The sequence below is a fragment of the Lottia gigantea genome (assembly GCF_000327385.1).
Source record: "Lottia gigantea unplaced genomic scaffold LOTGIsca_108, whole genome shotgun sequence".
NCBI lineage: Eukaryota > Metazoa > Mollusca > Gastropoda > Lottiidae > Lottia > Lottia gigantea.
The window spans coordinates 507,408-520,051 of NW_008706957.1; the positions used below are offsets into that span (position 1 = coordinate 507,408).

Sequence of the window (12,644 nt, forward strand, 5' to 3'; positions counted from 1 at the left end):
TACTTTTCTGCACCATGTGGGCTAATAAAGACGGTAAGATTTTTTGTGGAACAGGGCCCTAGTAATAAATTTCTAAATGGACCATTCATCTCAATAAAACAATGACAATACTTACCTTATTTTGATTGGTCAAAGTTGTCTGTAATTTATTCATCTCAGAAAGTTTCCGATTTTGAGGAAGAAATATTTGAGACAATTCAGGATCAGGATCTGTAAAATGTGCCGATTCCATATCATCTCTTTCAGCGCTTAATCTAGCTTTTAATGGTACCTGAAATTATTCAAAGAAAATGGGAGAATAAAGAAGTTGACATAAAGGAATAGAATGGAATTTTATGCTCTGCTCTGAATCAGACCTACCTGTCTATATAAACTGGGATTAGATAAATCAGGTACAGAACTAGTATAAAGATTATAGACTGTAGTTCTGTATTAGAATCAGACCTACCTGTCTATATAAACTAGGATTAGATAAATCAGGTACAGAACTAGTATAAAGATTATAGACTGTAGTTCTGTATTAGAATCAGACCAACCTGTCTATATAAACTAGGATTAGATAAATCAGGTATAGAACAAGTATAAAGATTATAGACTGTAGTTCTGTATAAGAATCAGACCTACCTGTCAATATAAACTAGGATTAGATAAATCAGGTACAGAACTAGTATAAAGATTATAGACTGTAGTTCTGTATTAGAATCAGACCTACCTGTCTATATAAACTAGGATTAGATAAATCAGGTATAGAACCAGTATAAAGATTATAGACTGTAGTTCTGTATTAGAATCAGACCTACCTGTCTATATAAACTAGGATTAGATAAATCAGGTACAGAACCAGTATAAAGATTATAGACTGTAGTTCTGCATTAGAATCAGACCTACCTGTCTATATAAACTAGGATTAGATAAATCAGGTACAGAACCAGTATAAAGATTAGACTGTAGTTTGGATGATTCTGTATCAAAATGGTGTAGTTTATAGGGAAACTTCTCTCCTAATTTATCATTCGCTATATCTTTCTTCCCTCTAGGTCTAGGTGGTTTTCTGTTACCACTTCTATCCTGAAATATCAAGTATTGTGTATGCATTACCTAAATTTTAATTTACCAATATTCAGTTTCCAAAGTTATTCAAATGACCATCGTTTTACTCTTGAATTATACAGTAGTGTAACCTATTTTCGTGGATATAAGGATTTAACACTGAATTTCGTCAAAGTTAAAAAAAGGAATTTTTTTTTTTATGTCTTAGACGTTTTCTCAGATATTCTACAAAATAATTAAAATTGGTTTATTTCAATTTTCTTTATGAATCTTTCACTTTGACCCATATTTCATAAGCAACCAACTCGGCAACGGTGGCAGAATGCGTCACCTATTTTCTTGTACAATGTTTGATCTATAAATAAGTCTAGAAAAACACGTTGTATGGATACCGGGTGGTATAATTAACTTCTCTTAGTATTTATCTTTAATATCAATTCATTATAACTAGTGACAATTCCTTCAAAGAACCATGATTTAAAAAAAAAAAATAGTGACTGACAAAATAAGATACAAACGTGATTTATTGCTAAAAGTCACTGAAACAACATAAGAATATGGTCCACTTTGTGTTCCATAGAAATTTTCTGCTGACACGGAATCCGCTAGTTGATCACATGGCTTCATTCGTTGGACTACATTCTAGCAGACGACACTTGGAATTCTGATTACCGCTTGGAATTATAAGGAAATTTCGGCCGATAAAAAATGGTGACGTTTGGTAATAAGTGAAATCTGCCATTTTGTATTTGTCAAAGTATACATTAATAATTTTACCTTGCTCGAAACTACTGGATTCATTCTACTAGCTGATATTGTAGAGAAAACCCATGTTTATCAAAACAAGAAAATTTTTAATCATTTCCGGAAATCCACGAAAAATAGATTACCACGAAATTAGGTTACTTGACTGTATGTTTGGTACATCTGAATTTAGCTAATCTAATAAACCAAAACAGGATCCTGTCTAGCAGCTGGTCCTAAGCCAAATCATTCATGCCCATTTCCAACCTAGTCTACGTTAATTAGAGCCCACAACCATAATTTGTTTGATGTAACCAATTTCATGATAATGTTAAGATTTCAACACTGTATCTGATTGAGCTACAGTCTGTGCTTAGAAGCTGAACATAAACTAGCCTCTCTCATCCAGTCCCTCTTGATAGACAAGTATAGTTTGGGCGTCAGAGACTAAACATAAACTATAGGAAAGGCTGTAAAAATATAGAATAAGATTAAGGCAACAACTCTTAATAATAACAACTTACCAGTGATAATTTCTGTATTTCTCTCTCTAATCTGGCAATCTCTTGTTGTTGTAAATCATTGATATGCTTTAATTCTGGCGACACAGCTCGTTCAGTAGAGTATCTAAAATCAACAGTCAATATTTTCAAGAATCATTCAAATACAATTTTATAGCTATATCATAATATATCTTTCGAAATTCTTTTAGTATTTTTAGTGATGAAGTGACAAATCGAAAGAATTCTGACAATGCCATTATGCTTTTGAAAGTGCTGATGCTTTAAAATCATATTCATAAGCACATAGTAAGCATCAAAGATATATGCCAGCAACTGCTGAGTCTGCCTTCATCAGTATCATTGAACTGAATGCAAATCTTAATTACTCTAGCCAATAGGTCTAGATGGAATTTTAGTCACTGGACTTAAATCCAATCACCAACTTTTGTCCAAACATGGCTGGTAAATCTAGCCAAATCAACAATCCTGATCTAAAAGCCTACAGATCAGTAGTTTGAGTTTCAGTGTCAATTTGGTTTTAAGATTTTAAATTTTTGAAATTCCTAAATACAATACAAACTGATTTGATAAAATAAAAATTTTACTTTATAAACTCTTTTTGCATTTCTTGTTGAAATCTCTGAATATAAAAATCTGATTTTGGTGTTGAAGTGATGTTAGGTTGTGATGTTATCAGTGATTGTACAGGATCAGGTGATGATATAGGCTCACTAATATACTGATTGGCTAAACGATTCATCTGACTTATATGTTCCTGTATAATATATGTTAGTATAAACACAATATAAACACAATATAAACACTGTTAGTATCTGGGTAAAGGGTGTTATAAACACACACGCATTCAAATTATGTTATTAATTGAATAAGACTCAAATCATGGTGATGACAGATGTTTTAGATACACAGATCACATCAGGATAATAATTTAGACTTATGACCACGGAAAGATAAAAGTTGATCCTGACTATTTTCACTTTTTGATTGGTATCTCCTAAATAAAAAATGTCAAATAAATCAATATAAATATTATTTTCATGCAACTATTCTAGCTGAACAAAGCTTATATATTCTATCCAAAAATACAGTTCATATTCAGGAGTAAAATCCTCTATTTTTCTGCTTCTCATGCATAACAATTTGGATAGTGAATCATTTGCTATATTTTTGAATAGAATACAATTATTATGCTGAAAACAAAAATAAAATTTCAAATACAAATAAACACCATGCTTCAAACTTGATTAAATGTTAACAAAACAACATGCATTAAAATAAAATAAATAAAATATATTTAATAATTCAAACAACAGCAACCAAAACATACTTAGTATTCCAAAATATCAATATACATTATAAAGACTTTACTAAAAAACTTTTGAAGGAATTCTAGCTATAGACTTTATGCACGCATCGGGCATATTGAATCCAGAACGAGGCTTATAACGCAAGCGTGAATAAGGTCCATAACCAGTATAAAAACCAAATTAAATCAGCATAACTTTAGCATGGGTCTCAGTTCACAGTAATCCCCTAATCTTGCATTAGGAGAAATACTTTTATGAAACTAAAACCATAAAACCATGGCTCCTCATTCAAGCTAAATTTAATTAAAGTTTTTGGACTTGAACCAAATAGCTTCAAGCTGTAGGGCCTACATGTAGACAATCTATTTGAAATTAGATTAAAATTGCGTTTCTTTTTTTTTCCTGATATGTTTGTCTCCATTGTAATCTAACAAGTTTTCTACCACAATATCATTCTAAGAGAATTTCAATTAGCTTGACGTGTAGGTTGATGACAGAAGACTAAGCTTGATGTTAGAGTTGAAACTGTTCAGCCCAATGATTGGAAATAACATAAATTTTGCTGATAGAGATATTAAGCAGACGTAAAACCTATTTTAACGTATATTGATACAATGGAAGGAAGTAAATTAAATCTGGCAACACTGAGCTTACAAATCATTTTGAATAAATTCAGTAGTAGGAGATTCCTGATATATATCACTAGTAGGCAATTTCTCATTTATAATATTTCTTTCATTTTTCCTTCTTTGACTTAACTCTGCTGCTATTTTAATTACCTAAATAATCAAGGGAGGTAACTCAAAACACTTTCATCCATTTTATTTTGTTGCAGATCAAAATTTCTATTGTAGAATACATACATATTTATGAAAAAGTGCTTAAAAATTAAGAGTTGGTAACATAACATTTGAAATAAATGTACCCTGCTTTCAATAAAGTTTTTCATAACATTTTGCTGTAATTTGTATTGAATTGTGTCACTTATGCATGATTTTGGTCAGTGATTTTTGATGCAGACTAGAGTCTTGTCAAGAGTCTACCTGTTGTGGGCACATGAGGAGACAAAAACTCTCCATTTATTTTTATTTTTTCTGCTATGTTGATGATGATCGTGCAATTGAAGTGTGAATGAATTTAATTAGATGAAGATGCTCTGTTGGATCTTGTCTCATCATGATTACAGTAACACATAGAAAACAAGCCATTTGTGTGACCACAGCATAAAGGTATAGGACAACAGTTTAATCAAAACAGATCCCTGAATGCAGTTTCTTACTCACCCTGACTAATCTTTCCTTTAAATGGTCTAATTCATCATTTTTCTCTTTTTCTAACTTTCTACGTAATATTTCCATAGATTCTTCCTTAAATATACAAAACAGTCTTGAGTCAGTTTCAGAATCAAACCCTTTAGTAATAACTCCCCTTTCTCATACCTTTTCATATTGAACATATCAAGTGTGGATAAAATATATCCCTGAAATCTATTCCTCACCAAATAAAATAAATTAAGATAGTTCCATGAGATCCTTCGACCGCATGTTAATTTCAGTCTTAGATCACATAACCTCTCATTTTCACCCTGGTCTTCCCTATTTCTCTCCTTGGCAATAATTTCCCCCCATGGTCTTCCAGTTCCTCCTTTGGGAATTCCTCCACTGTTGAGACATACTGACTTAGGGTGGTCGTATGTTAAAAGGATTATAGAGATATTAAAATATTACCTTTTCTTTCTGTGCTTTATTTAGTAAAGATCTTAAAGACTCCACTTCTTGTTTAATTTCATAAAGATGTGTTCTTAATTCTTCATTACAAGCTCTTAGATTAGCCTGAAAGGAATACAAATTTTACACCAATTTCAAAGCAGTATAGAAACAGATCTTTGGGTATATTTGACCTTTAACCGTTCAAATTTGTTGAACTTCAATTGGTTGTTATTTTATTCTCAAGGTTTTCATCATTTGCCTTCTATATGTGAGACTTCATTACCACTATGATATTTACTTTTTCAAATTGGCACAGACCACCACTTAACCTCCATCTTTTATATGACTAAGTACTGAGAAAGATGGAGTAATAACAATAGACCTACCAGTGATGAGGTAATAGGTGTTCTATATTTAGATGATTTGGTTTCATTAACTGGAGTCGATTCCTTCTTAAAACTGAAATCATAATTACTCACTATGACTTGGAGTCTCATTTCTTAGAGAACAAAATTTTACTTTAAATATTGAGTAAATTTTAAAAACAGATCACAAGTTTACTTGAAACCCATCATCTGAAGAAATTTCTCTGCACCAAAAGTCATTATAAAATTCATCCAATCAAATGTTGTGTTCAATGTAAGATTCGAATGGTTAGCAAATACCATGTAAACAATGCAGGTATTGTCTGAACACAATTTACACAAGTACTTCTTCAGATCATAAATAGCACTTGAACATCTCATTAGTTTCAGAATATTAAAAAAGTTCAATGTTGTGAACACTCAAGGGCAAAAATTCAATATGGAACAAGACCTTCGTTGACTCACTGCCTTACCTTGCTAAATGAACTTTTCTAGGTGAAATACCCAAAACACTGGCACTTCGCCTACATTCTTCATTAATCTCATTAATAACTGTACGTTCAGTACGGTCTAGATTATGACTAAATTCACGTTCTACACGACACAGGTCTTGTTTCTCTTCACGTAACTTTTCTACCTCCATTTCTAGAGATTTCACTTCTTCTTTCAATTTCACTATTTCATTCTTTTTTTCCTGAAAGATATAATTGTTGTGATTACTAACTACTTTTTCTAATGAATTGATTAAAGCTTAATCAAGCTAAACTAGCAAATGAGTGCTCCCATGAATGAATGAATATTTTAAAAAATATCTCAAAGCCAAATGAATATATTAATGTTTCAAATTTTGATACCATTGGCAGTCATTTAACATTTAAACGCAGAATGTATTAAATCCAATCAAAGTAGTGAACCTCTTTAATTTTATCTTTAAAACGAGTTAATTCTCCTGATGTTTGTTCTCTCATCATTTCTTTAGCCCTAGCAACGGCCACCATTTTATCTTTAGTTGATTGTCTGTTCAGATTTCTCTGTTCTTCTAATTCCTGTAAAAGAAACAGATAATGCTTGTGATATTTCTTAGAATCACCATTGAGTTGCCATTTTCTAATCAAGGCTTTGTAGAATTTCTTCAATTAATCTGAATTGCCTGCCACTTGCCAACGTGCCCAATCAGACCCAGACCACTGCCTCAGATGTTTAATTTTGATCTCTTTGGTAAAATTTGACCAGAGATCTTGACACTATGTACTTGATTCTGGCACCTTTAAAGTTCTTTCAATTACCCACATTTCAGTATATTACACCAATATCAGCATTAAAGTGGCAACACTATACATAATGGAGCTATATTTCTATGTAAATGAATGTTCATGTGGTCCATCAACTTAACGGTTAACCATGTATTGATAATAACTAGAAACCTTTGGATTTGACACAAATGAAATGTAATATAAGCCTTGAAACTAGATTTTTATTAAGGGGGGGGGGGATGTATATTGAGGGGATGAGGATTTGTGTATTTTCAGCAAGAGCATAACATAATTCCACCGTCTCGAACAAAAGATAAAAGGTTAGGACAACTTATAGCAACTTAAACAGAGGCTTAAACAGAGAATATATCAATTTGATGTAATTATTACAAACTTTTAAACTTCCAGAATAACTTTCATACTGAACCAACCTGATTATAAGCATCAATAAATCTCATTCTAACAGATCTTAAAGCATGAAAATCCATTTTATTAGTCACTAAAACAGTATATAGAAAACCAATTGATAGTCAAATTAATACTAATAAGTGACTAGTACACAATACAGTGACAATTGAGATATGAATACAGGAAAATACTAGTATGATAATCTATTATTATTAACAGGGTGGTATGAAATGCCCCAATCCCCCTTATTTAGGATTTTAAATAAAGTTCAACATGTTTTTTAATCATATTTTCATATTACAGAATTGATTCTGTTGAAAAATGGTGATTTAGAAGCTTGGTACCTCCTGGTACTTGATGGTGGTTTGGTTGGTTGGTTGGTTAGTAGATGGTAAATTAACATCGGCTTACAGCTAAATCACAGACTAGCTTGTTGTTTGTAGTTGTGGTACTTTATAGAAGGAACTCAATCAATTGAATGGTTTGGTACAGCTGGTTGTTGGCTAGATTTGTGGTTTTCACCCACAAATGGTTTGGTCAGAAAGTGGATTTAGCAACATAAGATAGTCCAAAATTCCAAAAACAGCCACAACAGGTAGAGGGCATTTCTCACGAACCAAAAACTAATCTTCACTAATAATACTCTCTCTAATATTAAACCCTGTTATAAATCATTAAACCTCTAGTCTTTATACTTGTCTTTAGTCTGTATATAAACATTTCTTATCAACTAATAAATCACAGGTAAAATAATGTCACAGTAATTATTGTCTGTTTACTTTTATCAGAAAGGTACATGTCATGAAATGTAATGTTATAAAATGAAATATAATGTCATGAAATATTATGAAACAGAACGTAATGAAACAAATATGTCAAACTAATGTCAGTAATTACTTTTACTATGATTATATTCAGTGTCATAAAATGAAATGCAAAAATATGTAATGCAATAAATTGTAATGAAATAAAATATAACAGAAACTAATGAAATAAATTTACAAAAAAAAAATCACAGCGATTACTTTACCAGATATGCCATAATGTTACTGTAATAATATACAGTGTCATGAAATGTGATGGCTTGTGTATTGGCAAAATATATAATGTCATGAAAAATAATTAAATGAATTGAAATACTCTGTCATGAATTGGATTGTAATGAAATAAATCTATGCATACTACAAAAATGTTACAGCCATTCCTATTTTCCGAACCTTACTTATCAACTTGAGCAATATGTAATATTGAAATGACACGTCATGAAATGTAATGAAAATATAACACAGAAATCATTTTGAACATAGAACGAATGTTGTAATGAATTTACTGCACACACCAAATTTTCTAATAAAACTAATCTACTTGTGAATGTGAGTCTATGTCAACATTGTAAAGAATACAGCTTTATAAGTTATACAGGTGTAGTATAGAGACATGAGAATATGTCTAGTAATCTATTATTCTTAGTTTATTAATAATAACTTAATATACTCTACTATTGTCAAATTTCTTATTTCATTGTCAAATATCATTTGACATGTCAAAGTGGTTGACCTTCATTGATTTTTGTAGATTAATGTCTTAGTAGTGTCAAAAAGTCAGCCAAGTAATTTAGAATATTAATCAGTATTAATTAAGTATTATTAAGTAGTCAACCAAAGTCTTCATATCAACATCCAATGGATGTGATCTTTTTAATCCATGGAAAAAAGCATACAGTTGTTCAGATAGGACAATATTCAGGTTTCTTTAAGGTTGGAGATCGATAAAATAGGCTAATGTCGCTGTCCTGGATAAATTTCCCTCACTGCACATTGCATGGCCTTTAACATCTTTATTAGATAAAATTAGTTATAAAAAAGGTAGTAAAACTCCAATGAAACATGAGGATCAACTGCTAAAAGAACACACAGTAGGAGTATGGACAATTTTCAGATGAAGAGACAATGAGTATGCTTCTATAAAGATTAATATTGCTAAACTCCAGGCTGAAACAATTCATCCAAATCAAGGAGAATCCTGAGTAATTTTTACAAAAGAAATTTGTGAGAATCCTCCAAATACTGTAGGATCTTCTCAAATTTTTAATACAAGTCCCTGTTTCTGTCTATTGAAACGACAGTCTTTGGGTGTTTAATTGTCCAATCGAAAATGACTATGATTCTAAATTTGACCAGCATTATACAAAACCAAAAAAAATCAAATGACACAGACAGATTATGAATGATTTTGCACGAATCCCACGAGACACAGGCTTTTCATGATTACAAGAGTGGGACACTCGCATGAATTTTAGACCTGAACTCTGACAAAACTTCAGTCTTACCTGTTGAGCTACTTTAAGTTGTTGTTTAATTTCTTCCTTTACCGCCTTTTCTTGTTGTAATATCACTGATATCTCTTCTATCTTACGATTATTTTCACTGACTAATGTTTCTCTTTCACGTCTGACAGCCCAATCTCTTTCTGTTTCTAAAATACTTCTTTCTCTAGTTACAGCTTGTGTCACCTTGAATCAGAAATTATGAGAACATACTACAACAAAATGTCCTGTCAGTTGTGCACAACAATCTGACACTGACAAAAAACATTGAGTTTTGTCGTATTTAAAGATGGCTGTTAAATGAAGGTTGATTCTATTAAAAAAACAGTAACTTTATATTAAATATTTTGGTTTTGAGTAGGCCTACAAGTAAGTACAAAGTTCTTATACCTGCTGTTGAATTTCCTCTTGAACTTTCTGCTGTAGTTGTCGTCTTTCTTCTTCTAGATTTTTCATTAAATTTTGAATCTTTGAAATTTCTTCATTTTTATTCTGAAAAGGCAAGGGTCTAATCAAAATACAAATCTAGATATTGTTTTGTTTTATGTTTTCAAGTTCTTACTTGCCATTCATGTGCTGATGGATATTATTTTCAGTGAAACTTTGACCATATAATTTATGTAAATAAATCAAAACACATATGCTGCAAAACAACTTCATGGATTACAAAAAAGAAACCACCGAAAAAATTTCTAAATTCTTATTCTTGTGGATACTAGCATCATACTGAAGAACGATATTTAGTAATATACACAAAAACCTACTGAAATTATCTTCATATTTTCTGTCATAACCTGAGCCAGTTTCTCATCATTTTTCTTGACTGAATCTTTTCTATCAGTTTCTATTTCTTCTCTTAAATTCTCTAATGCTGTTTGTTTCTCTAGGAACAAAGATTCCCTCAGTTGCATCATGGCTGAATCCTGAAAATGGTGTATCATTTGAAAAATTTGAATTCAAAGTAACTAAAATGGCTACATGCTTCCTTGAACATTTGAGTGTAAATCAAAAAAATGTCATATACTATAACTCTAAGTAATATAACTTAAAGTTTATGACATTATGGTTAGGTAAAGTCACTTGGTAACGACACCTCTACCAGGTCTACCAGCTGCTCAGATATATATATCCTGTAATTATTAGGCCAGTAAAGCAGCTGCTATGCTGCACAAAAAGCTAAAAATGTTCCTGTTTTGTCATAACTATAACTTTATTAAGATAATTTCATCATTTTAAAAAAATTTCATGTATCTGTGCTCTTTTCAGAAATAAATTGTGCATATTTAAGTTAAAACTGTCCCATTGGAAAACAGTCGGGTGTGGAGAAATACAAAAAAAAAATAGAGACATGTTTCATTGTTTAGAAATAATTTGTAAAAATGCAGAAAACTTACTGTTTCCTTTCTAAAATTAAGAAGTGATCGTTTATGATCTTTCAAAATGGCTTCCCTAGCTTCTTCTTCTTTAGCTAAAAGTTGTTGTAGCTCAATATTCTGATCTCTAAAGATATGAAAAGATGAAGATCTTTAAATGAATCATTCTTGGCCAAATATTGGACAAATTTGATTGATTTTCTGTCTACAATGGATTATCCATTATGGATAATCGAAGCAGCAAACCAAGATAAGAAGATTTTAACTCTTTATCTTTAAATAAAAGAATTAAGTATTTTATGTCACTGTTTTGGAGCTGGATATGCTGATTAAGATTGGCAACACCATGCAATGTGCAATGAGGACAAATTTGCTGAAACAGCAGCATTGGCTTCGTCTTTTATGATTTTCAACAGGTTAGAGATCTTTATTGTCCACAGGTTGTAGAAGATATGGCTTTTCTTGTTTGTCTAATCCTACAGAAAATACTAGATAAATAATGTGTGGTTCAGTTTTTGAAAAAAATTGGCCCAAGAAATTTAGAATAAGAAGCATACCGAAGTTTTAAATTCAACTCATCCTTTTCTTTATTTCTCTCTTCTAGATCACTTAATCTCACTCTTAAATCTTTCACTTCCTGTTGTGATGTCATCAATTCTTGATCAAATCTGTGCCTGCTATCACTTCTATCATGTTTTAGTTTTTCTTTCAGAACTTCATTTTCTTTCAATTTTTCCTGTATTAAATATTTTAAGAGGTGAATTTGAAGCTTTGATGCTTCATTTTTGTTTCAGGTGCTGCCATTACCATGGCAATGAGAGAAAGGTAGAAATTCCTAGCTAAAATCCTACTGCCACCAATTAGATTAAGACTGCCTTTGACTAAATTCAGCAGTATCAATGTTCACTGTCATAATCCCTGTGGCCACTACTTGGCTCCTTCACCTAATGATTCCTACTAACACCCCTGACCTCAGCCTGTGTCAACATACCTGAATGATGGAGTTTTTCTCCTGTTCTGATTGTCTGTATGTAGATTCTAACTGTAGTAACTTGGTTTGTAGTTCATCTCTATTAGACTGGACTTCTTCTAACTGTGATGTTATAGACTCTACTTCCTAATAAATTTGACAAATAATTAGAAGAAGACAATGACTGGCAACTATAGCCAAATCAGAAGCCCTATACGGATTGACATGTTTTTGAAAAGAAACAAATTCCACCTTACCAACTGAAGTTCTTCTTTTTGAATTCTGCCCTGTTTCTGCTCATGAAACAAATCTTCCTTCCCAGCATTCACTTGTCCTACTAATTCATCTCTTTCAAGTTGGATTGTCTCAGAGCTCCGACACTTCATTCTTAAAGTTGAATTCTCTTCTTTAAGATGTTTAACCTGAAAGATATTTAAAAATAGCAGTTTAGTCCTTAGTCCTTTTTGCAACCAAAAACATAAGTATGATTATCTGAATCAACAAGAGCTCATCTTTTGCTTCCAACACATTTTAGGTATAAAATCCTCATCAGGATACATTCATGTCAATGACAACAAATAACTATGTTTACCTCTACAATAGACAATCCTAAAG

The 12,644-nt window shown here is 31.5% G+C and overlaps 1 protein-coding gene across 1 annotated transcript in view; it reads right to left on the reverse strand.

Annotated features, from left to right (window-relative positions):
• LOTGIDRAFT_237495 (hypothetical protein) overlaps positions 1–7,440 on the reverse strand; it is a gene marked incomplete at its 5' end in the record, with an annotated part of 9,105 nt that extends 1,665 nt beyond the window's left edge. Inside the window, 10 exons of the mRNA XM_009046896.1 lie at positions 116–271; positions 889–1,068; positions 2,319–2,421; positions 2,903–3,072; positions 4,909–4,992; positions 5,353–5,457; positions 5,721–5,793; positions 6,173–6,393; positions 6,614–6,745; positions 7,384–7,440. Coding sequence (XP_009045144.1) covers positions 116–271; positions 889–1,068; positions 2,319–2,421; positions 2,903–3,072; positions 4,909–4,992; positions 5,353–5,457; positions 5,721–5,793; positions 6,173–6,393; positions 6,614–6,745; positions 7,384–7,440 — 1,281 coding nt within the window. The remainder of the gene's footprint in view (positions 1–115; positions 272–888; positions 1,069–2,318; positions 2,422–2,902; positions 3,073–4,908; positions 4,993–5,352; positions 5,458–5,720; positions 5,794–6,172; positions 6,394–6,613; positions 6,746–7,383) is intronic.
• Between the last annotated feature and the right edge of the window lie 5,204 nt (positions 7,441–12,644).